The following is a 26,142-nucleotide window of genomic DNA, read 5'->3' as shown; positions in this document are numbered from 1 at the left end:
TTCTAGCCCAGGACCCAAACTATGCCAGTGTTTCCATCTGAACTCTGAGTCAGGCAAGATAGCAACCAATCCCTCAGGCAGCCCAGACAGGCCAGAACGTTGCAAACAAGTTCCAGTCTGTTCCTTACATCCCAAGAGAAGGAGGTGGGAATTAGGCTAATTCCTTCCAACCACATCACGCAGTGGAGTAGGTGGGGCAAGAGTGAGTAAAAATGTCACAAAATCTCCAATCATTTTTTTTTTTTGTCTGAATCAAAAATTTTTATTTTTTCTTCCACCAAATGCAACAACTGATTTCCACCTACAATTATTTTTTAAGGTAAGAAACAGTGAGTCAACTGAAGAAAGGGCTGCGGCCTTGGCTAGGGAATGGTGACACTGTGACACCTGAGAATGCGGGCCTGTGGGAACGAGCCTGGGCTGCAGCAGGACTGGACCCGGGTCAGCGAACCTTCTCCAGGAAGGCTCTGCAGCACCGCACACACTGCTGGTAGACGGTCTCAAAGTCAGCGTCATTACCATAACAAGGGTCTTCAATGATGAACTGTTTCTGTGGGTCGTAGCTCCCAAGCAGTTCAATTTTCACTCTTCAGTTTCTAACTTGATTACTTTTCCTATTCAAATCTCTCAGGTTGCTTTCATCCATACATAGTATATAATCAAAAGTGGCAAAGTCTTCTTTGGTAACCTGTCTTGCTTTATGGGCTGTGTTAATGCCATGATCTCTTAGGCAGCTCACAGCTCTTGGATCTGGTGACCGACCCACGTTCCAGTTAGAAACAGCGCCACTGTCAATGACCCAAGTATCTGAAATGTTTTGATCAGTTACAAGTTTCCTGAAAACTGCTTCTGCGATGGGTGATCAACAGATGTTACCCAGACACACGAACAGCACTGACTTGGTCACCTGTTCGGCCATCTTCCCGCGCTCATAGAGGCGCCCACTAATATCTCCTATCATTTTTTTTTTTTTTTAATAAATGAATCTAAGTAAAGTGTGGGGGTGTTCTTCTTCTTCTTCTTCTTTTTTTTTTAAAGTATTAGCACCTTTAATTATTACTTATTTATTTATTTGGCTGTGTTGGGTCTTCGTTTCTGTGCGAGGGCTTCCTCCAGCTGCGGCAAGCGGCCACTCTTCATCGCGGTGCGCGGGCCTCTCACCATCGCGGCCTCTCCTGCTGCGGAGCACAGGCTCCAGACGCGCAGGCTCAGCAGTTGTGGCTCACGGGCCCAGTTGCTCCGCGGCATGTGGGATCTTCCCAGACCAGGGCTTGAACCCGTGTCCCCCGCATTAGCAGGTAGACTCCCAACCACTGCGCCACCAGGGAAGCCCTCCTATCATTTTTAATGTAATTTTTTTCTTGACTGGACATTCACTTGTTTGCTGTAGATGTCTGACTGGTATCTGTATTTATTTGATGTTTCTGTTGGGCAATGAGGACCTGAAACTTCCAACATCTTGCTGATGTCACTCTGCTTATTTTTCCTAGTATTTTTTTCTCTCTGTACTTCACATTGCTTAGTTTCTATTGATTTATCTTCTAGGTTCTTTGACTCCTTTGTCATCTACATTCTGCTAGAGAGTCCCTCAATTTTTTTTTTTTTTTTTTTTTTTGCCACATCATGCAGCTTGTGGGATCTTAGTTCCCCAACCAGGGATTGAACCCGGACCACCGCAGTGAAAGTGCTGAGTCCTAACCACTGGAACACTATGGAATTCCCTAGAGAATTATTTTTAAATTTCAGATTTTCAGTTCTAAATATCTTATTTGGTTCTTTTTTTTTGTAGTTTGTTTCTCTGATGAGAATTCACATAGTTTTAATCATTTCAAGTGTGTTTTTCTTTACCTTGTGGTGCACAGTTATGAGAACTGCTTTAAAGTCTTTGTGGGACAATTCCAACATCTAGGTCATCTTGGGATTAACATGTGTTGTCTTTTTTCACCTGAGTGTTGACACTTCCATGGTCTTTTGTATGTCAATAATTTTGGATTGTATCATGGACACTGTGAATATTATGTTGCATGGACCCTGCCTGGGTTTTGTTGAATTATCTGGAGAATGTTGATGGTTTTGTTTTAGCAAGTAATCAACCTGCTTAGGTTGAGACTACAAGCTGTCTTCATCTTGTGTTTGTGGCGCTTAAAATCCCAGTTTACTTCCCAAAACCTTTACCACGTTGGTTTGAGCCTGTCCCGCTTGTGAACCTAGGCTGTGTAGGTTCATACCTAGAATTAGGGGAGCATCTCACTCCTTCTCTGCTCTGGGATTCTCCTCTCCAGCCCCAGGCTATCCTTTTCCTGGTTAGATGTTCTTCTTGGCCTCAAATTTTGTTTTGCCCATCACACCATGGCATCCACTGCACTGCTGCACAGTCGGGCCTGCCTTTGGGGCATATGTCCTGTGCTCAGGACAGAGATCCCAGCAATTGTTTCCTAGTATCCCACAATCTCAGAAACTCATGGGCAGATGCTTCTCCATTTTGATGCCTTACCACAATCCATCTGCTTTTGTTTAATTTCAGCAGCCTGAAACCGTTGTTTTTCACCTTTTGTCCAGAGATGTTAGTTGAAGTCAGTGGGAGGGATGGGCGGCAGTTGGCTCTTGGGGACACAGTGGGGCTGGGACTTTCTGACCCTTAGTGGGACTCTGACTCTGGAAAAGCTACTTACATCTCCATGCCTTGGACTCCTTACTTGTAAATGGGTAGCAGCAACAGTTTACCTCATTTTTAATTTTTGGCATTGTTTTTTGAGGACAAAATGTGCTTACGGGCATTAAGCACTAGAAACAAATAGTAAGTGCTCAGGAAACATGAATGGGTTATTACTATGAATACATTTCCTATAAGACTGAACACTTTGGATTAGGATTACTGGAATAAAAAAATTAAGAACTAAGAAGTTAGAGGTTCGGTGGGTTGGCTATCTGGATGCTGATGCTTGAAGGAGGTTAAAAAGGAAGGAGGACATTTAGAAGAGCAAAATATTCCATGCCAATCCTATAGCCATTGGAATTAAACTCTTGTCAAGTGATACACATGGCAGCCATCGAAACAGAAAGTCACAAGGACAGTTAAGGCAGCTTTCAGGTGTGCTTTTTATAAAGTATCACATTAAATGAGAATGAAGACTATACGATAAATGAGGAAATAATCACTGATACAGAACATCACTTTCCAATGAAACAATCCAATCCCTTCATCCCTTTTTATCAAATTATGGGGGGGGGGATGAAACTAAGATTCTAATTTATCCTCTAGTAATATTGCTCCTTCTGTTTGCTCCCCCTGCCAGATGGCTGAAAAAGAACATGCGACCCACTGAAGATCTTGACTCGGTCATCCAGAGACTGTCGGTGTTTGGGCCGATCAAGTCAGTGAGCCTGTGTGGACGGCAAAGTGCAGTAGTGGTTTTCGAACACATGGTCTCAGCCTGCAACGCTGTGAATGCCTTTCCGAGCAGGACGCCGGGCACAATGTTTCAGTGTGCCTGGCAACAGCGATTCACAGCGAAAGATGTAAGACTTCCCCACTGCCAAAAACCTACGTAAATTCTCAAAGCTGGTTTCACATCATTTGTTTTTCATCAGGGCTCTAGTGAAGTATAATTATCATAACTGATATTTTAGCACTGAGAAAAGGCACAGCGAGGTTTACTTAGTTCAGGAACTGGAAAGCAGAAATAGTAGCACATCCCTTCCTTGGAAACGTTTAGCTTTGATGTGATGGTCATCACAGCTTTGCTTTTTTGGACAGGAAGTTCACGATGGCATTCATGCACTCATCTGACAGCCACCTCTCCTGCAGGATACTGCTTTCTTCAGCATTAATCGTGTGTAACTTTTCTTTCTCCCTATTTCTGATGACCTGTTTTGAAATTCTCATGGCCTGAAAAAACAAAACCAACAGTAAGGTTAAGAGGTATTCTAAGAGGAGTGGGATTATTCTAGAATTCTGATGCTTGTTTCTCTGTTGTTCATTTGATCCTGTGACACCTAAGAAATATGTGTAGATAAGACACTGCTTCTCAAACGTTTGTGTGTGCACACATCCTCCCAGCAGGTGTGGGGCAGGGCTTGTAATCACACATTTCTAAGAAGCTGTAGATAGAAACCAAAGCTTCTGGTTCCAGGATCACATTTTGAGCAGTGAGAACATGAGAAAATCAGTCGCCAGCTATCACATATAAAAACGAAAGTGCTGCGTGGTCAGAATCTCCTCAAAGTTAACCTGTCTGGCTGCTCACCTGGATTCAAGGATGAAAGTGCTGGCAAAGGCTGCCTATCAACCTCCTCAAAGTGGTGCCCAGAAAGAGCTGCCCCCGTCTCCACAGCACAGAAATGGAATGCCTATTTGATAAGTTCTGTAAAAATCAGTATTTCTAACATTATTATGCTTACTTTAAATCTCAGATTTAGATGTGCTAAGAGTCAGCTAAGATGTCTTGTTTTTTTAATTGCTTATTCTCTTAAGGCAAACAGATGATTTCCATGGTTCTTACAAGCAAAACAAAACAAACAAAAAAACGAATACTAACATTTGGGGGGAGCTTTGAATATGCTTTCAGCCTGACCCAAACTTCTTTCTGAAAAGTGCTGTCAGGAAAAACTTCAGTAACAAGTCCTTGGGTACATGCTTCCCGGGCTGTTAACTTCTTCCCAAAAACAAGCATCTCTGTTGCCTGAAATGAAAAGCAGGATTGAGACGTTAACTCAGTGAAACAAGGCTCAGGTAACTTCAGAATGAACTGCTTTCAGTAGACATGGGGACATCTCCTTCTGGTCTTTGAGGTCGCCAGTATTTCTCATTAAGGGAGAAACTGATGGTGCCACAGGCAATGGTTTGCCAACTGTGTGCTGAGACCATTAGGCTTTCTAGACAGTTTGTAGAGGTTGCCGCTTCTGTGTGTGTCTGTGATGGGGAGCAAGAGCTGGGAGCCTGGGGCAGCAAGGCTGTGAGGCAGATGTTGATTCTACGACACATGGCAGCAATGAGTTCCTGCTTTACACACTATAAACAATTATAAAACAAAAAGAAAAATCACGGTCATAGGAAATGCCAACCAACATTCAGGAACACCAACTGTCAAAATTCCCTTCCCTGGGGACTTCCCTGGTGGTCCAGTGGGTAAGACTCCACGCTCCCAATGCAGGGGGCCTGGGTTCGATCCCTGGTTGGGGAACTAGATCCCGCATGCCTCAACTAAAAGTCTGCATGCTGCAACTAAAGATCCCACGTGCTGCAACTGAGATGCGGCGCAGCCAAAATAAATAAATAAAATAAATAAATAAATATATATATATTTTAAAAAAATTCCCTTCCCTGGAAATTCACACAGTGGTCTGCCTCTGACAGTTTTCTTTACCTGCCCAGATACTCCAATGAGCTCCACTTAACTGAAGGAAAGTGAGGGAGACGGATGTTCAGTTTCTAACAATACTGAGGGCACCAAATGGATATCCTTCCCTATGTCTGCAATTTCTCTTCCAGAAAAGCAAAGACGGTTTCAGAGTCAAATGTTCTAAGCCTTAGGGTTGGGCCTGCCCAAATTTTCAAAGTTCAAATCTGTATAAGAATTCAGGGCACGTGACTGAAGAAAGAGATTTAAAAAGGGAATTCCTTGGTGGCCTCATGGTTAGGATTTCAGGCTCTCACACTGCCGTGGCCGGGGTTCAATCTCAGGTCGGGGAACTGAGATCCCGCAAGCCACATGGCATGTCCAGAAACAAAAGAAAAGAGAGAGATTTTAAAAATATACATTTTTTTCAATGAAAACCTAATAGCAACGAACAGAGGCTCAGTTCCCACTCCCCCCCTTCCAGATCCCGAAGGATGTTTGCTAAGCCTCTCCCTTCCCCTGGCTCTCGGTCTTGTCATGATCCCCTTGGGGTCCTGCCCACCGAGGGTGGGCACCTACGTTTCCATAACTGCAGGGACAGACCCGAGCGGCCACTGGGCCCCTTGGAGCCTTGCTGCCCTGTGGGACAGTCTGGAGAAAAGGCTGTGGAGGCCGGGAGCGGCGCTGGGAGCGCCAGGCACCCAGCTGGGAGTCACCCCCAGTTTGGGGACAGAGCGTCTAAACTTCTCTGCAGACCAGATGCTTCCCACAGCCTGGTTCCTCTACGGTTAAAACTCTTGGAGTTGGGGAGCACATAATTCGCTTCCGTCTGTTGTCTCTATTATCGAGGGAAAGAACAGAGAGTGTGGGGTTACTTTTGGAATGGAGATGACATTTCGTTTTAGGGTTTCCAAAAATTACCTTGCTTGGGCCCATCATCTTCGGAAAAGTGTAAGAGGAGCACCCTTCCGGACTCTGGCCTAGGTGACTGAATGGAGTATGAAATGTTGCCTTTTTGAAGAGAGAAAAAAAAGAGAGAAAAGAAAATCATCTTTTCACGTGTGATTTCAAAAAAATCACTATTTGTTTCTATCCTCCTTACAATATTTAATTGAAGAACTTTAAAAAAAATTATGGTTATTGTATTATTATACAGGCAGCCCTCCTTTTATTGTGCTTTGCTTTACTGTGCTACGCAGATACTGCATTTTTTTTTTTTTTACACAAATGGAAGGTTTGGGGCAACCCTAAGTCGAGCAAGTCTGCCGGCGCCATTTTCCCAACAGCGTTATTTTTTAATTAAAGCTGTTTTAAAATGTCTGATTGTTTTCTTAGACATTGCATGTTGCTATTGCATGTTTAACAGACTACAGTGTAATGTAAACATAACATTTATATGTACTGGGAAACCAAAAAAGTCCCGTGACTCACTTTATTGCGATATTTGCTTTATTGTGGTGGTCTGGAACCAAACCCACAGTATCTCCGAGGTCTGCCTGTGTACACAAAATCCACTCTCAACGTACGCGGTTTGATGAGTTTTAAACAAATGTATACAGTTATGTAGCCACTACCATGATCAAGATATAGAATATTTCTATCACCGCCCCCCAAAGTTTCCTCACGCCCCTTCTGCAGTCAGTCTGTCTCTCACCCTTAAGCAACCACTGATCTGTTTTGTTCCTACAGTTTCACCTTTTCTAGAATGTATATAAATGGAATCACACATTCTGTAGCCTTCTCTCCTTTTGTGGGCTGCTGTCCTTAGCAGAAGGCTCGTGAGTCACCACGTTGTTACTGCACATATTAGGGTTTGTTCCTTCTTATTTCTGAGTAGTATTCCATTGTAGGGGTGTGTCATAATTCGTTTATCCATTCACCAGTTGGAGCCATTGTGGTATTTCCAGTATTCTGGATATTATGAATAAGGTTATGATGAAGGTATATTTTCAACTCTCTTGGGTAAATGCCCAGGCATGCAATTGCTGGGCTGTGTGGTTCATCTTTCTGAGACGTTGCCAGACTGTTTTCCGAGGTGCAGCAGGGAGTTCCAACCACTCTGCATTCTCCCTAAACCTGTGATTATCCTTAGTCTTTTCAATTTTACCCACTCTAGTAGGTGTGTCGTGGTGTCTCGGTGTGGTTTCAATTTGCTGTTCCCTAATGACTAATGATGTTGAGCATCTTTTCCTGTGTTTATCAGCCATTTGCATACCTTCTTTGGTGAAGTAGCTTGCAATACTTTGCCCACTATTTTTAAGTTGGATTGGTTTTTTTTAAATTAATTAATTAATTTATGGCTGCGTTGGGTCTTCGTTGCTGCGCGCGGGCTTTCTCTAGTTGTGGTGAGCGGGGGCTACTCTTCGTTGTGGTGCGCAGGCTCATTGTGGTGGTTTCTCTTGTTGTGGAGCATGGGCTCTAGGCACGCGGGCTTCAGTAGTTGTGGCATGAGGGCTCAGTAGTTGTGGCTCGCGGGCTCTAGAGCACAGGCTCAGTAGTCGTGGTGCACGGGCTTAGTTGCTCCTCGGCATGTGGGATCTTCCCGGACCAGGGCTCGAACCCGTGTCCCCTGCATTGGCAGGCAGATTCTTAACCACTGCACCACCAGGGAAGTCCCTACAAGTCCTTTTCTTAATGGTGTCTTTCTCATGTGTTTTTAAGAGCCATTTATACTTTCTTTTCTGTGGGCTATTTATTCCTCTCTGTCGTGTATTTTTATATTAATTTGTTGATCCATCACTTTTTTTTTTTAATTTAAATTTTTTTGTGTGTGTGTAAATATTTTTTTTCACACACACACTGTATTTTATTTTACAAGAGATAAATAGACTGACACCAAGCATTGTACATGGATGACCACAACAAAAGCAACAATGATTGCAATTACCAAACATGAAACACACTCATACTATGTCATAATATTGACATTCAGTCCAGTAATCCTCCACTGTAACAGCTCCTTTACTTTGCAGTGAAAATTAATTTGTATATTTTTTGCCTCTGAGTCCTTGTGGGATTTTTTCTTTTTTTAAATTCAAACAGAAAGTCACATCTGATCATCTTGATCTTTTGATCATCTTGATCTTTTGTTAGCACTTTTATGAGCTCATCAGTTTTTCATCAGAGTTCTGAAAATGCTTATTCATTCAGTTCAGCAGTACAGTCAGTTACCAGAAACCTGTACTTGTCAGAGTCTTTTCCATGAATTTCCTGAAGATGAAGCCCTTTTATAGGAACATATTTACAAAAGCATCAGAGTACACCCAGAACTGTCTGTAAATGACAAAAGACTTAAAAATGACCACGGTTAAAGATTTGATGAAAGTTCATAATAATGCAGTTGACAAGAAAATTAGTTATTTCTGAGATATACATTTTAAAGTAATAACTAGGATTATGACTTATAACATTATACCAGAACATATAAGGTTTTTAGAAATTTCATGTAATGTCTGAAACATTTATATTACCATATTTCCATACAAATAACCCAATGAAAGTTTAGTATTAGTTGTTTTGTTTATTTGTTTGTTTATACTGCAGGTTCTTATTAGTCATCAATTTTATACACATCAGTGTATACATGTCAATCCCAATCGCCCAATTCAGCACACCACCATCCCCACCCCACCGCAGTTTTCCCCCCTTGGTGTCCATATGTCTGTTCTCTACATCTATGCCTCAACTTCTGCCGTGCAAACCAGCTCATCTGTACCATTTTTCTAGGTTCCACATACATGCATTAATATACGATATTTGTTTTTCTCTTTCTGACTTACTTCACTCTGTATGACAGTCTCTAGATCCATCCACGTCTCAACAAATGACTCAATTTCGTTCCTTTTTATGGCTGAGTAATATTCCATTGTATATATGTACCACAACTTCTTTATCCATTCGTCTGTTGATGGGCATTTAGGTTGCTTCCATGACCTGGCTATTGTAAATAGTGCTGCAATGAACATTCGGGTGCATGTGTCTTTTTGAATTACGGTTTTCTCTGGGTATATGCCCAGTAGTGGGATTGCTGGGTCATATGGTAATTCTATTTTTAGTTTTTTAAGGAACCTCCATACTGTTCTCCATAGTGGCTGTGTCAATTTACATTCCCACCAACAGTGCAAGAGGGTTCCCTTTTCTCCACACCCTCTCCAGCATTTGATCCATCACTTTATAGACACATTTTAAAAAATATATTAGAAAGGTTAGCCTCTATTGTGTGAGTTGAAAAATTATTTCCTCAATCTGCCATTTGTCTTGATTTTGCCCCAGAGGCTTTTTGATTGGTTTTAAACATCAGAAACTACTTTAATATTGGTTATTTAGACTACAGAGTCATTTGTAGTCTTTTTCTAGATGTCAGAAATAGTTTTGTGTGTTTCTTGATGAATGAAAAGCTCTTATGAAAGGAAATTAACTGATAATCAACAATTCCGTAAACAGCATATTTAGACTTCATTTCCCATAATCAGGTATGGCGGGTTTTTTTTTAATGAATATTGCTAGAAGATATAAACATATAATGTGCAAAGCATACAAATCAAAATAATAAAAGTATAAAGTAAACAGTTATTGTCACCTATCTTCTCTTTTTCCCCCCAAAAGAAAGCGTATTGGAGAAAATGTGCTGGGAAGTCACAGCCTAAGGAACACAACCAGAAAACTGAAAGAAGCAGCCAACCTTGGTAAGAGCCACAAACAGGTACGTGGAAAGCTGATAATAAGCAGCATTTAATTTACTTATAAACATTATTATAAGCAAACACTGAGTTAATTTTCAGAAATGGAGCAGTAGATGCAGTTAAGGGTTAGATGCTGGCGTCAGGCTGCCTGGTGACCCTGGAGCTTCTTAACTTCTCTGTGCCACGGTTTTCTCATCTGTAAAATGGGATGAGAGCACCTGCCTCGCAGGGCAGTTAACATGGGCGTTTGCTGACACATATAATGTGCATCAGCAGAGTGCCTCCTAGATACTGAGCACTCAAAGATCTATTACTGTTATGATTTCTGCCTTTGTATTAACTCAAAGAGCAAATGTGCTGTTTGCTGACAGAGAAGCTAATAGGCAGAGGCACTACTTATTGCCCAAAATAAAGAATAATTTGGTTATATGGGTTAAATGTTAACCCACATTTAATATGGTATCTATTCATGAAGCCAGGAATGAGAAACCCTGTAAAATGAATTCCTCTCCACAGCTTCTTTCTTCTGTGTCTTTCCCTGATTTTAAATTGAACCTTGGTTTAATTCAGTTGGGTGAACCCTTAGCAGTGGTCACTATTTGTCAAATATTTTACTTTGGGCCCAATCTTTTAGCATATATAACATATACTCATTTCCCTCTGATTTCAATTTTAATTCAAATTGTATCGTAAGATGGGAGTCCTAGAAATCTTTAAAAAGATGATGTACATGACAATCATTTGGAATCCAGTGGGAGAATCAGGACAAGATTCAAATATGATGATATCTGGCCTCCAAGTACTGAAGAATGAGACCCCCAAGTTCAGGTCAGGAACTCCTGATCCCACCCTGCTCAAAGCAGGTCAATTAATTGGTCATTTAACACACAGAATGTGACCGAAGACTGTTAATTTCTGCCTTTGAGCAGAAACTTCCACCTACAAAGGTTAGGTAGCCTAGCGGTCTAGACTTCCATTTGCTATTTTTATGGGAAAATTATTAGTAAAAATTAGATCTGACAATATGCCCAATCTCACTGAAAGGAATCCAGTAAAAGATAAGCCAGAGTTAAGGACCCTAATATATGGTCCTATTAGTGGAGAAAATACCTCTAAACAAAACCAGGAATCTCTTCAGTGGTAAAAACCAAATGTTCCCTGCAAGGCTGTATGTACACTAGCAAATTTTACTGCCACAAAAGCAAAAGTCACTCTAAGAATCTGATAACCCTAAGAGGTGGTTATTAGTTCTACAGTAAAAGTTCTAAGATAAACGTTCATCACATTTTTGTTTACAAGGACAAAAATTGGAAATATTCTAGGGTTCCAGTGTCAGGGACTGGTTAAATTAGATAAGCTAAATAACCCAAATGTTAGCACTGCTTATCTGAGTGGTGAGATAAGGAGTGACTTTTAAATTAACTCTTTTCTTTGTACTTTTCCATATTTTCCAAAATTTTATTTTCTACTATGACATATAGTATGACTGTAGTAGGAAGAAAAATTAAAATCTATATAATTCAATGGTGAACATGACTTCTCTGAGCTTTGGTTTTCTTATCTGCAAAGGAGGGAGTGAAAGAATAACGCCTGAAAGTTCTTCCTTATTCTAGATTTATAAATTCCAGGATTCATTTACTTGGAAAAAATGATCAAATAACTCACTTGCATAACCTCCAAAGCAGCTATTTTTTGCTCCCCGCTAACAAGCTTTGAAGGTTCCTGACTATTTTAGAGTAGAAACGAACAAGTGTTGTGTAATAGGATTAGAGCACAGAGCCAAAAGAGTTGGGGCAATGTTCACAACAATATTCGTGTCTAGGAAAATTCAAGTTAATAGTAAAGGAAAAATAAAACGTTGTCATATTAGACTAATTCTTTGGGAAAAATTTAAATTTGGTCCATTCTACCACAAACCATATGTAATCTGTTTACTACTAGCAACAATAAAGGAGAATTCAGAGGATCTTTTTACTTGTATAACTTCATACATTTCTGGGAGCTGACTTACCCTGTCGGTCGCATACACGATATCAAATAGCCCGAGAAGGGTGACGGAGATTCCTACAGCTGGTCCGTTTACCACTGCAACCAGAGGCTTCGGGAAATCTATAAAACAGTCGACAAAATCCCTACAGACATGGAAATATAAAAGCATGTTTAAATATGACAAAGTAGCATCACTGAAGTATGCTGGCGAGACAGGGTGAGTCTGGAACATGCTTTTCTGGCCAGGCTGGTGAGTTTCCATCGCCCAGCAGTGCCTCTCTGCCCTCCCACCTCCCCTGCCTCTCACACCAGGTTCCTCCCATCTGAACGCAATTTGAGGGAAACTCGCAGAGTCCCACAGGTCAGCCTTGGTTCAAATCTTGTGTTCTGGGCATTCGGTCAGGGACGTAAGCCAGCTGTAGACTCAGAGGCTAGGGTGGCCGCCAGCTCGTGCTGCGGTATCACAGCTCAGTGGGCACCAGAGACACAGCGGGGACTAATGAGGCGGGAGGAGACGCCTTCGTGCCCTCTGTGTTTTCCGAGACCATTTCAAGTCTCCTATGAGCAGCGATCATGGCAGTCATGCCTTCCTCTGGCCAGAGAAGTTGCTAATTTCCTCTGCCTCAATATGGGAGAATTTAATTTGTAGCGGTAGTTGACTTGTATGCTTTCCAATCAAATGTGGTATAGGGAGGCCAGGAGAATGGGTAACAGAAGTTACAGTGATGGAGCAGACGCCCTCTACTGATAGAAGTTTGGAGAAATATGCTTGCCTAAAGTCACAGCCGATTACACGGAACCTAAGAAGTATTTCTTTCACTTTTGAGCAGCTGAAGACCACATTGATAAGGATAAGCCCCCCGGGACGAGACAGACGGGCTCTCACCTCAGTAAAACGGCCCCGCTTCTGGCTCTCTCCTCCACTTCACCAGGGGGAATATCCGTGAAGTTGGTCAGATCATTCCCACTACAATAATAGTCCCCATTGCCTGTAAACAAAATCCATGGATCCACCACTCATTCGCTCTACAGTAGTTACTGGGCATCTTGTATGTGCCAGGCTCTGTGCCAAGCTCTGGAAATACACTGGTGGACCAGCTGGGGTCCTGCCCTAATTGACACACTAGGGAGTCAGCTGGACCTTGATTTAAAGACACATGAATAACTGTAGGCAATGCAGCTATGATGATGCAAAGGGACACGAGGACAGGAGAGCAGGCAACGGGGCTCTGCTCTCACCTGGGGGTTCAGGGAGGGACTTTCTTAGTTCCCCGACCAGGGATCGAACCGGTGCCCCCTGCACTGGGGACACGGAATGTTAGCCACTGGACCACCAGGGAAGTCCCTGAACTTACTTTTTAAGTGTTCCTGGATGATATAAAATATTGGCCATTTTTTTGATTCTTAATCTTCAAGGCAGAGATTGCAATATATAGCTAATATACACGAAATTTTAATAGATTCTAAAAAAAGTAAAATTAGTAAAACCAATCATTTCTGATTATAATACAATAAACTAGGAATTGATAACAGAAATGGAAAACCAAAAAAAAAAAAAAATCCTTTCTGGAAATTAAAGGACCTATTATTACAACGTTTAGATCAAAAAGGAACTAGAAAACGAAAGTGAAGGATATATAGAAAATCACTACAGGAAAAGCACTACTTATCAGACCTTAATCTTTCAGTTTTCTCACCTGTAAAATACGAGTAATAATAGGGCCTAACCTCACAGGGTTATTGCAAGAAAGCTTAGAAAAGTTAAGAATCAAAAAGCTATAAATGAATTAAAATGCTCAGACCAGTGCTCAGCAAACAGGAAGTATGATATGAACGTTAGCCGTTATTACCGTTATTACGAAACCCAGCAACTTCACTTCTAAGAATATAGCCTTTGGATACTTTTGCACATTCGCTGCAACACATATGTCCAAGGATAAACCTTGCAGCATGATTTTAATAGCAAAAGACTAAGTACAGTCTACCCGTTCATCAATAGAGGAATGATGAAATAAATTATGGAATCCCAAAACTTTCATACTTTGTAGTCCTGCAGAGAAAAACTTAGATGTATATGTGCTGATAGAGAACAATTTTTCGGGATATGCTGTTAGGAGAAGGTGGGTGTAGTATGTATGTATTATATGCTTCCTTTTCTGTTTACAAGAGGCGGAGTACACACACGTACACACATAGGCAGTTTCTGGAAGGCTCAAGAAAAGCTGAGTTTTTCTAGGAAGCAGGACTGGGGTTCCAAGGAGAGTGAGATTTAGTTTTGTTATATGCCATTTCATAGTCTTTGGATTTTTTAAAAAACCATGTGCCTGTATTATACTTTCAGTTAAAAAAATTTTTATGTATATGTATAGCTGATTGACTTTGTTATAAAGCAGAAACTAACACGCCATTGTAAAGCAATTATACTCCAATAAAGATGTTTAAAAAAATTTTTTTTAATTAAAAAACCAGAAAACATTCTTCTCCTGTATCAAGCCAACGCCACCTCTAGACTGTTTTTGTTGTCTCCATTCTCCTAGGTGTATTTGTGAAATACAAGGGCCATGTTCAACTCTTCTGCTTCCTTTACCCCCTCTCATCAGCTGTTAGGTATCTTTCTCCCCATCTCTCTTTTTTACTGAGAGTTCTCTGATATCTCTATATAATGTTATATACTTCACAAATTTTAATGAAAATTAAAAGAAAATAAAATCACTCTGGGAATTCCCTGGTGGTCCAGTGGTTAGGACTCCGCACTTTCACTGCCAAGGGTGCAGGTTCAACCCCTGGTTGGGGAACTAAGATCCCGCAAGTTGCGTGGCGTGGCCAAAAGAGAAAATAAAATAAAATAAAATAAAATCAGTCCTGCTTCCACTGCGTCAACACACGGTAACAGCTCCCGTCTCCCAAGCACCTGCTGTGAGCCCTGCCCTGCACTGTCTTGTGTCACCGCCTCGACCATTCCATGGGGTTAGGAAGACACTGTCTTCTCCATTCAGGAAGCAGAGGTCGCCCACAGGTAGTAAGGAATGAAGCCAGGATTTAAACTCCAGTTGATCTGAGTCCTGACCCTCAGCTTGCACCACCACACGCAGGGCCCCTTCCAAGTTCAATGACTTCCACTCTCTGAGTTCTCGTCAGCCCAGGCCCCGGAGCAGCCATCGTATTTTCCACTTACTACCACAGTGCTGATATAATTGCTAATGCTTTTTATTATATCTTAAACATTTGCTACACTGTTGGTCTCTAGAGTTGTAAGTTTTAATACTTGTACAGTATATAGTCTACTGGATGTTCTATAATGTGCTTTATTATTCTGTCGTGCAGCATATTTACAATGTTTTAACATTTTCACAATTATAAGTAATGCTGCAAAGATTATCTTTCTTGCATAAGATCTTTCCTTTTTCTTGGATAATTTCCCTAAAATAAATTCCCGTAAGTGGGACTCCTGTATCAAAGTATATGAACATTTTACGTACTGTCAAATGCCCTTTCCTTAGCTACTTACACTTTTTATAGCCATTTATGCTGCTGTCAGCAAGGGATTAGAGGCATTTATTCTACCATAACCTTGTCAAAATTGGGTATAACATGAAATTTTGCTAATTCAGATAAGTATAAAGTGGTAGTTCATCATTTTGATTTGTGTTTGTGCTTATTAATCTGGTTGCATTTTCCTTGTTTCTTTAATGCCCGGACTTTCTCATATAAATTATCTGTTCATTTTACTCACCCGTTTATCTAATAGGTCTTAGTACTTTTCCTAACCAATTTGTATCTGCTTTTTACGTGATAAAGATATCAATCCTGTGTCTATCATATTTTTTATGTATTTAAGAATTAGAGTATCTTAGCACTAGGAAAGATATTAGAGCTTATTTACTCAATTTCCTACCTAGATGAAAATCCCTCCCAAATAGAAATTTAACCGAGAAATCTAAGAAAATGTCTCACCTGTTAAAACAGTTATGGCTGAATCATCCTTGCTTGCAGCCTCAAGTGCAAGCATGATGTCGTGATACATCTGTGTGAAAGGGGGAAGATGAGGAAAAGAAAAAAACTCTGAAAATGATAACCATCACCCAGGGGCTTCACTAAACATCAGTCTGCAAGCCCACCCTCTGCAAAGTGCCAAACACTTATGTTGGCTGTATTTATAGAACCAAAAAGGCAGCCCGAAAGACTGAAAGGACTTTCATTCCTTTTATGATTACGTGGTGTGTATTCCGTACCAAGTGCTATGCTGGGGAATATGTCCACGTTTTTCCCCCAAAATGAACAAGTAAGACACAGTCCTTGAGCTTTTGGAATTAATAGACGGGGAGAGCTCTAAAATGGGTGGAAAGTACAAAGTAGCAGAAAGCTCAGAGGAGCTGCCGGTACTTTTCTAGGGTGGGTAGGATGGGGCGGGGAGCAGAGAAAGATTTCCAGGAAGCAGTTTTTCATTTGGGATGTCAAGAGAGAGCATGAGTGTGGCAGGCAGTCTGGGAGTGTTATGGAGGGTGAAAGGCTGGACTCGGTGAAGAACAGTGGGCCCAATATTTCAAATCAGCAACGTCTCTGAAAATCTTGGACGTGTAGCTGTCATAGCTTTCAAGGCATTTAAAACAGGTGCAGTTTCTACTTTAGATGAGGGAGGGAATGGTGAAGAGGGGTGACATTTATAGATACACATCCCTTACTGAAAAAATAAACGCATGGACTTTACATAATGTATGAATGGAGGTGAAATCACTTCTACTGAGGGAGGGAATGAGGAAGTAGTTCCATTATGACCACAGGGATGATGGTACAGCATGACGGGGTAAGTGGGAAGAGCCAGGCTTAAGAGACGGATCGATCACGGTCTCAACTTAGATCTTCCTGGTTATTAGTCATGTGAATTGGAGCAAATAAGTACTTAACCTAATTATTTTATTGTTAGCTAGCAATAATGGTAGGCTCCTGGTGGGAATTAAACCTCTGTGTGGAAAGTACTGACACACGCGCGCCACTCTGTAAAGAGTAGTTATTACTATTGCTACCATGAATATATAAAAATGAGTCAGGAGAAAAGGAAAAAGTTTTGAGACTCGAATGCTTTGTTAACTGCATAGTGCATATCCAACTTCATGGAATCCTTATTTAAGACTATTTTAAGGTAGTGTGCTTTTTCTACTACAATAGAGGTGATACATCCAGTGAAAAGGGGTTACAGCCCTTTTGAATTTTACTCCCAGTTCAGCACCAAGTATCCAATTTATTCTCTACTTTTTTTGTCAAGGGGAAAGGGCTGAAGTGGCTATTTTTTCCTTAAACTTCGATTTATTTTTTTTTAAATGAGCTATAACTGACATATGTTTGTTGCGGGTGTATAACATAATGATTTAATATTTGTATACATTGTAAAATGACTGCAATAAGCCAACGTCCATCACCACACATTGTTACAATGTTTCTTCTTTGTGATAAGAAATTTTAAGATTTATTGTCTTAGCAACTTTCAGGCATGGAAAACAGTATTATCGTCACTGTGCTGTACAGTATATCCCTGTGACATATTTATTTTATAACTGGAAGTTTGTACATTTTGACCCCCTTCACCCCACACCTCTGACAACCACCAATCTGCTGTTCTCTGTATTTATAAGTGAGATCATACGGTATTTGCCTTTCTCTAAGCTATTTCGCTTAGCATAATGCCCTCAAGGGCCATCCACATTGTCACAAATGGCAAGGTTTCACTATTTTTTATGGCTGAACAGTATTCCACTGTGTATACGTACCACGTTTTCTTTGTCCATCATCCATCGATGGACACTTAGGTTGCGGAAGTGGTTATTTTTATTATCGTTCTAGTTCAATGACCAATTCAAAGACTAACAGTGCCCTTGTGAAGCAGCTCATTTCAAGCAGAGCTGGGTTATGACCTGTTTAAGTTCTTCTCTCCTTTTTTCCTCTACTTGTACAAAATAAAGCTCCATGCAAGTAGATTAGTACTCACTCTCAAGTCTAAGTGACATGAAGATACGTCCAGGGAGCGTCTATGCCAACCTTAGAGAAGCCCTCTGCATCTTCTCTTACAGTGACGTGTGTTTCATTTATATTCACATCATTTATCTGTGTTTCCATCATTAGAAAAGTTGCAGTGCCTTCTGGGCATGTAGAACCTACCTGGAGCTCACAAATTCTAAATAATGAATGTCCCACTCTGCTGTATGAAGTAGCCACAATTATTAATCTTCTGCACAAATCAAACAAGAGCTCTCACAGAAACAGGAAGGATGCTGACACGCTATAGTTTCTGAGTGAAACAGACAGAGGAAGAAAAGAAAAGCAGGACGGACTCTTAGGGCAGGTCGTGTTACCTGAGGGGTGAGTGCATTTTTTTTGTCGGGCCGGTTCAGTGTGATGGTTGTGATGCCGTCTTGGGAGGTCACCGCCAGGGCGTCACTTCCTGGTTGCTTCCTGTCTGCTGCAGGTGTCACCTGGCCGGAGGACTCAGATGAAGCACTCAAACTGGACACCAAGTCCACGTAGTTCTGCCTGGCGGTTTCCTGAAGAGAGATGACAATTTCAGCCCATGGTCAATGAACAAGCATTCTGAGAAACTTCCTGTGCTAATAAGGACACCTGGCAATGAAGAACGTATAGAGGTTCTGGTTCGGTAGAGGGATCTCAAGATCCAGAAGGCTCATCTGTAATGGCTTAATAATGAGAAGCAACCCCTTCCCTTAGGAGCACAGCAAATGGAATAAAAGCAGAACGACAAGTAACTGTACCTTGGGCAGACTGCCAAGAGCATGCCAAGCATCCCACTTGGCCTTATTGATAAAGTCAAGCACACCTGGTTTGGGCACATTACAAGGTCCTTCAGTGGCCTGTGAAAAGGAAAGGGGCAATTATTGGTCAAATGCCCATGCAAACTGGAGCCTTAAATAGCTAAGACCCATAAGATGCATGCTAGCGTGAATGCACCTTCCCCTCCCAAGGTACATAAATTGATTTGAATTTTCTTCTCCCTTTGCTGCTGTTGCTAAAAATGCACAAGCAAGAGAAAAAAGACTGGAGGGACAACATATGCTATTGGCTATCAGTCCCTAAAATAAGTTATAACTGCCTGTGCATGAAAATAATGCAAGATTAGGGTTTTGGGAAAGTACTGAATACTTTTTAAAAAATCGTCATCGTTCATTAGTTTTATAGCGATGGTCACATTCTTCATACATGATCAAAATCTTCAAGCAAACAATCTTCAAAGGTAACTCGCCCACAAACATTTAGAACACAGAGAGTATTCTGAAAGCCCATTCAAAAGAACCACCCTCCCCAACCCAGTTCCGTGGCAGATATCTGATAACTGAGCAACACAGCTGCAGCTGGGTAGGAGGGGGCAGGGGGGGGTCATCAGAGCCGCTGGCCCGTAGGACACTTAACTGAAGGACATGCGAGCAGAAAGCAAAAAGCAACTAAAGTTTACTTGTTTGAGGGTAGGCGCACTGAGTGTTCTGAGATGAAAAAAATATGCACTCAGTTATCTTCAGAGATGGCAATTTAAAACTCCATTTAATAACCATGTTTTTCAACTTCGTAATATAACTAGCTAAAAGAGGAAAGAAGAAAGAGGCTTTGAAAAACAAAGGCAGCAAAGGAGGCTAAGACTCTCCAAAGAAAAAGAGGTAAGACTCACCTTGCAAGAGTTAGCCATCTGAGAAATCAGAGGCAATGCAGGCCATAAGACTGCCCCCCTCCACTTCTGACACCAAGTGCAAGATTGGGGGGCTCCTGAAACCACCCTCGGGTTCAATAATCTGCTAGAATGACTCACAGAATGCACTGAAAGCTGTTGTACTCTTGGTTACCAGTTATTAGGGGGAAAGGATACGGATTAAGATCAGCAAGGGAGGATGCAGAGGGTGGAATCTGGGGGAGGCACGTGTGTGACACCCCAGCCCCCCGCCAACCGGCCACTGTGGAGTCAGGACAGCGTACTCTTCCAGTGCCAGACTGACGCGTGACCACACACAGAGCACTGCCCACGAGGGAAGCTCATTCAAGCCTCGGTGTTCAGAGTTTTCACTGGGGCTCCACCACCTCGGCATGGTTAAAGTGTAATCGCAGGCCCTACTCTAAATGCCACTGTTAGACTCTCCAGGCAAACAAAGACACTTCTATCACTCTTGGCATTTCAAGGGCTTAGAAATTACCTCCCAGAAGCCAAGGGCAAAGGTCAGACCTCTTTGGGGGCAAAGTTAAATTCTTTACTATACACACCAGCATGAAAGTAAGAGAGGCTCATATGCGTTCCAGGAAGAGAAAAATAGAAAACACACAGGAACCCAGAGGGGCTGACTCCCCAGGACATTTTTCAGACACTGTAACTTAAAAACTTGAGTTTTAAAATTTTGTAATAAAAAATTTCAAACATATACAAAAGTAGGATACTGTAATGAACTCCCGATATTCGTCACCCAAATTCAGTAACTCTCATTTTTGCCATTACTTGCTTCATCCATCCTTTTCTTTCCTTTTTCGCTTCATTATTTTAGAGAATGCCAAACACCATACTATTTTACCCCTAGGTACTTAGTATGCATTCCTTACAAAAAAAAAAAAAAATCAACATTTTCTTATACAACCATGATGCCATTAAGAATAATTCCTAGGTAACACCTAATACTCAGTTCCTAATCAGATTTCCTCAGTTGTCTCAAGACCACTTTTTCAGCTGATTTATTTTAATTAGTGGCCAAATAAGATCTACACATTTGGTTGTTATAACTTTTAAGTCTCTTTTACTCTGGAGTGATCCTGAGGGGTTACTTTTTGCCTTGATAATATTTTGAAGTCTAATATAATAAACTCTCATGTATACACTCTTGGTAGGAAAGGCAGCAACACAAACCCTAAAAGCATTAAGGCTGCATTTTAGTACAACACGCAGCATGTCTGTCTGAGGTCCCAACTGCTCAAAATGTCTTTATATCGCACCTTAGGCATTTACCTGCTTATACAGTGCATAGAGTTTCAGCTTCACTTCATTTCCTGGATCCTTCTTCAAGAGTTTCACCTGATTCATGGCGTTTTCAAAGTCCTTCTGGCTGGCTCTCATTGCTGGGCCACACACATGCAGCTGAAGTGCTGGGAAACGAGTGACCTGCAGAGGACTGCAAACAGGCAGGCTGACTGTAATCGCTCCCAGCCCTTACACGCCAGAATGCTACGTCTCTCCAGAAATATTTTCCCTATACTTCCCCAGCCACCTGGCTGTGAATGGTTAGTGGTTTCCAAAACTGTCCCGAGATAAGAAATCAGTACAGAAGCTAACGGCAGTAATGTAGCCTTCAAATTAAACAGAGAAAAAGCAGCCAGAAGCCGAGGAGCCGTGGAATTTTGCCACAGGCAGGAAGCCAGTGAGAGGCCTGTGAGACGGAGGACAGCAGGAGTCCTGCGTGGGGTGTGAAGATCGCAAAGCCACTTGTGCACAACTGAAGTGAAAGCAAAGACCCAATACAGCTGTTTTTAGAAGTGAAGTGGTTTTGATATAAGAATGATGTGAACTGTGTCAGGCTGACATCTCATCTTTCTGGTTGGTAACCACTCGGACCTCAGCGTCTGAGGGGTCCTGCAGGGGATGTATTGATAAGAGCAGATGAGGCGACTATGAGGAGGGGACATTCAGACTATAAATACCCAGAGTTTGTGAGGACCGTCCAAGAGTTTCAGTCTGGGCAAAGCTCCCCTCTGCTGATCCAAATAGCTCTCCAAGACCTTGGGGCACTAGCTCCTGCCATGGTAAAGGGGACTCTTTTATCAGCAGTGGTGAAAGCCATGTAGCGGCCACCGAAGAATCAGCCTGCCTGGCCACACCAGCAAACTGCTCCAGCATCAAGGGACTTTTATTTTGGGGCTGGCAGCTGGACATCAGCTCTTGGATGGCAAAGTCAAAACTCTTCACTGGCTTATGAAGAGGCATTATCCTGTATGCTACTGGCTTGTGAAATTATTATCATTCCCGCAGTGAACCTGTGTTAAATAAAACAGTGGCAAAGACAATCTCAGTCTCTGAGTTTAATATGCCTGCCCCACCCCCAAACAAAATAAAGGTACCGAGACCAAGGGGGTAAAGTACAAAGAAATCAGTCATTTGGGTCCCAAGGTCCAGAAAGAGTCTCTGCAGTTGAAACTGAGTCCCCCTGAAACCGAGTTTCCTCAACGAGTCTGTGAGTCATCCCTCTATCCAAAACTTTATTCCCTTTCTTGTCCCCTCTGACCTCAATCCTGGGCTAACTGAGCACTAATCAACCAGAGTCAGATGACTAAAATTGCTGCTGTCGATACATCGTTTTTGTACTAAAACTGCTATTATAGACATCATTGTTAAGGTGCAGACTCAGGTTGTTTCTCCAGAGCAGGATGAGCTCACAGACCCCTGTGCCATGGACCACCTGGCCAGAGAGTTGTAAACCAGAGACATCTAATGATTAATAAATGTCACAAGAGGATAATTAACTTCAGCTTCTTTGTTCTTCCCCTCAAAAAAAAAAAAAAAAAAAGCCTGTAACACAAAGATCAATTCAGAGTGGACCTGAGGCTTGTCCTCTCACTCCCATGCTTAGTGCCCTGCAATAAATCCTTACTTTGCTGCAAACTCCTGCTGTCAGAATTTGGTTTTCTGCCCCTCAGGCACATAAGCCCTTTGCTCAGTCACAAAGTCACCGATCAACAAAGTATAAACTTTTATCCGGTCAATTCCTGACTCTCTGCTCAGCAAACGTGTGTCCCAGCACACACACACAGGTGAAAGGAGGGGAAAATGAAGATGAAAGAAATATTCAGAGGAGAGATGAGCAGTTGCTGGCATTCCAGACAGACAGCACTTCTTTCTTAGGGAGATGGAGGACCTACCTGGGGGGAATCTACCTGCCTTGGATGCTAGGCTGTGAAGCCTGCTGAGCAGACGTACTCAGCCCTCACCCAGAGATGTCTAACGAGCCAGGTGCAGAGCAGAGACAGCAAGTGCTACCAGGTAAGTAACTTTTGAAGCACACACAGTAAGCAGAGGGGAAAGCATCAATGCACAGCAGTGAGGTCACAAACAAACAATGGATGTTCACAATGATGACCCTGAGTAATAAAGTTAAGGGCATCAAAGATGATTAAAATAATACAGTTACAAATAAAGCCCAAACCTAACAAACGTATCACCTCCTCTGCAATAATGTAACTTTCAAAGAGTACGTTCAAACCTTGAATTAGCCTCATTCAGTAAAATTAGCCTTCTATGAGTTTTACATTAATTGAATCCGTTTTTTTTTTTTTTTTCCGAAAAGGGAAAAACTCTGCATCTTACATGAATTTGGCACCTGGCAAGTTACAAGCAGAAAATGAAAGGAAAACTTAAAATGTACATAAAGGGCGAAATGTGCAAGTTCTCACAAAACATGGTGCAAACTTATTTTTTTTTAAAATAGTTTTAAAAAAATTACAAAACCCGACCGCTTAATATATAAAATCTGGAAAATCATAACTCCACCCCCGAAGGCAACCAGCACGTTCCAGGGTTTTCCCCTTGCCGGTGCACAGCCCGGTTCTGGTTTCCACGTGGCCCGGCTGTGCATCCCGCCACCATCACTAGGCAGGACGTTCTCCACGAAGCAGACGGGTCACCCCAACCTGACCGCGGGGCGCGCTCCCACGGCGGGCACGAGCCCGCAGGGCCGCTCTCGCGACCCCCCAACTCAGCAAAGCATCTCCGAGCCCGGCGGCGGGGGCGGGCGGGGACGCGCGCGGGGAGACCCGGCTCGGCCGTCCTGACCCTCCGGCCCAGAGGAGGGCGAGCGGGAGAGGGACACCTGACGTCACGCTCTGCTGGAAGCCCGCAAACCCTGCTGCTACCGAGACGCGATGACAGACAGCGCGCCCCCCGCAAGCACGGCAGCGTCCGAGGGCGACCTTGGGCCCGGGCTCGGCACTTACCTGCGCAGAGAGCCCGAGCACCACCGCCTCGCCAGCCTTCCGGCCACTCCGGCCATGGCTGCCCCGGGGCGTGGGCGGGACTGTGGGTGGGGGTGGGTGGGGGTGGGGACTGACTCCCGGACGGGGCCGGGACACCATAGGTCTGAGAGGGGCCGGGGCGGGGCAGGGCCTGAACGCGATAGGTTGGAACGGGGCGGGGGCGGGGCCTGAGCCCGGGGGGCGGTCCGGGGCGGGGCCTGAAGGCGACCGGTTGCCGCGGGGGCGGGGGCGGGGCCCGCGCGGGGGGAGGGGCCGGGAGTGATAGGTTGGGTCGGGTCAGCGGCCGGGCCGGGCCCGGGGCCGGGGCGGGGCGGGGCGGGGCCGGGCCGGGGGCGGGAGGCGCGTGGCTCTGCTCGAGGGCCCTGCTGGCCTGGCTGGAGCACCGGCGGACCCCGCGTTAGAGGCCGGAGGCTGGGAGGCAGCCGAGGGCGTGTGAAAAGCACGTGTTTGCTCCGCAAGGTGAGCGGCTCGCAGACCCGGTAGAGCGGGGGCGTCAGACGGTCTCTGTCGAACAGTTTAAACCCAGCTTTTCAGGTCAATCACCGTCTGAGGGTGTTTTTGAGTTCTGCCAAAGCATTTAACAAACTGTTTTTATAGGGGAGAAACCCTGAGAGTTGGAAGGGCCTTTGTCGCCTCATCCAGGTCCCAGAGGAAAAAATTCCGATTTTTAGATGAAGGGAGTTGACACCTGTGGACCAGCTAGAGCGAGCCAGGCTCATTGTTATCCTCTGAGCAGGGAAATGCTGTCGCCCTGTTTTGCTGATGTGTAACGTGAGGTCCGCGAAGATTAATTAGGTGACTTCCCCGAGGACCTGAGACTTGCAAGTGGTCAAAGTCCCAAGTAATTTTATTATTTGTGCTTCATCATAGGCGGGGGCAAGACTGAAGGCCGTGTAGAAGAGTTTGGACTTATTCTGAACCCTTTCTTCAGATGTACGAGGTGATGGTTGGTAGGCTGAGCTGAGCCTCTCAAAGACCTGAGACCCTCTCTCAGGCTGACTTAAGTAACCCTCGGAGGTAATGGAAATGCCTGAGAAGAAATTGAGATACTGGAAGACTCCCTGGGCTCTGGAAGGTGAAACACCGCTCATAGAAATATTAATTTTAAAAAAATCCTTTACTGGTAAGCATATTTGGATGGTGAGACTTTTCGTAAGACAAGTGAAGTCTTCTCAGGCTTATGCCTACTATATTTTACACAGAAAAGTGGGGCATGGGAAATTTGCTGTTTTTGTCAAAGTATCATTTAAAAAACATAGGAGCGTGTGTCAAAGATTTACCTAACCCATTAATTAGGGAACCAGCAGGATGATAAAAAAGAATTTGAAACACTGGTTTATAGAGTCAGTGTAAAAATGAGTGCTGGAGTAGACTGCAGGGTTAGGTACAAAACTGGCTGATGTCCTACAGAGCAGTAAGACCTTAACCTCCGGGGCAAACATTTTTTTTCCCTATTGGACAAATCAGGTGCATCTCTACTAGCTGTCGTTTACTGAGGACCCATTCTGTGCCAGTGTTTGAGTGAGGGGAGATGGTGAAGAAGACAGACATTCCTGGCAGAGAGTTCATCTTGGGTCCACCTTTGGTCTGTTAAACTGTTCCCAGGAGTCCAGGCCATGCCGTTTAAACGTGGTTGCTATGGCCTTGTGGGTGGAGACCAGTACTCGGCAAAAGGGAAGCATTGTGAGTTTGTTCAGTGTTCCACCTGAGCGTGGAGATCCTTGTATCCATGCCCAGGAGACTGCACTCTCTGTTGAGGCCAGTGGAGATCCACTGAAGGGAAAACCAGTGTTGTGTCTGGTCATCCAGTTCTTAGTGCAGTCATTTGCTCCCCGTATACTCCCACTGTGTCCTCGGAGTGTAATGCTTCTGGAGAAAATTAAGACACGCGGAAGCCCAGCCAAGACCTCACCTAAAGCTCTAATCATCCTGTAATATGAGCAGGTTCCCCCAGTGCTTATGAAGGCTTTGGGAGGGGGACGTCCCATCTGGTTAGACCTTAGAGTGTTGATTGCAGGGGAGGGGCTTCCTAGGAGGGCAGTTGATCCTGTTCTGCAGGCGGAGAATCCCGGACACCCCTCATGGCCGCAGGTGCTGGGAGGAGCTCTCCCTGCTGTAATGAGTCCTAGGGGCAC

The 26,142-nt window shown here is 43.3% G+C and overlaps 1 protein-coding gene and 1 pseudogene across 1 annotated transcript; both read right to left on the bottom strand.

Moving 5' to 3' along the window:
- Positions 1-330: 330 nt before the first annotated feature.
- On the bottom strand, positions 331-919 carry LOC137773521 (low molecular weight phosphotyrosine protein phosphatase pseudogene; annotated as a pseudogene).
- Positions 920-3,080: 2,161 nt separating this feature from the next.
- ECI2 (enoyl-CoA delta isomerase 2) lies at positions 3,081-24,041 on the bottom strand. The gene is made up of 10 exons (XM_068557726.1): positions 23,969-24,041; positions 20,994-21,156; positions 18,772-18,870; positions 18,358-18,546; positions 15,965-16,034; positions 12,897-12,999; positions 12,033-12,153; positions 6,261-6,350; positions 4,539-4,682; positions 3,081-3,889 (listed from the first exon to the last, which is right to left on the bottom strand). The coding sequence occupies exons 1-10, from the start codon at positions 24,022-24,024 to the stop codon at positions 3,734-3,736; spliced, it is 1,191 nt and encodes a 396-aa protein (XP_068413827.1). The 5' UTR covers positions 24,025-24,041; the 3' UTR covers positions 3,081-3,733.
- Positions 24,042-26,142: the final 2,101 nt, after the last annotated feature.

This window comes from Eschrichtius robustus, chromosome 12 (genome assembly GCF_028021215.1).
Source record: "Eschrichtius robustus isolate mEscRob2 chromosome 12, mEscRob2.pri, whole genome shotgun sequence".
In the NCBI taxonomy this organism is placed as follows: Eukaryota; Metazoa; Chordata; class Mammalia; order Artiodactyla; family Eschrichtiidae; genus Eschrichtius; species Eschrichtius robustus.
Note: the sequence above shows the minus strand (reverse complement) of the source record. Positions and strands in the feature narration are given on the sequence as shown.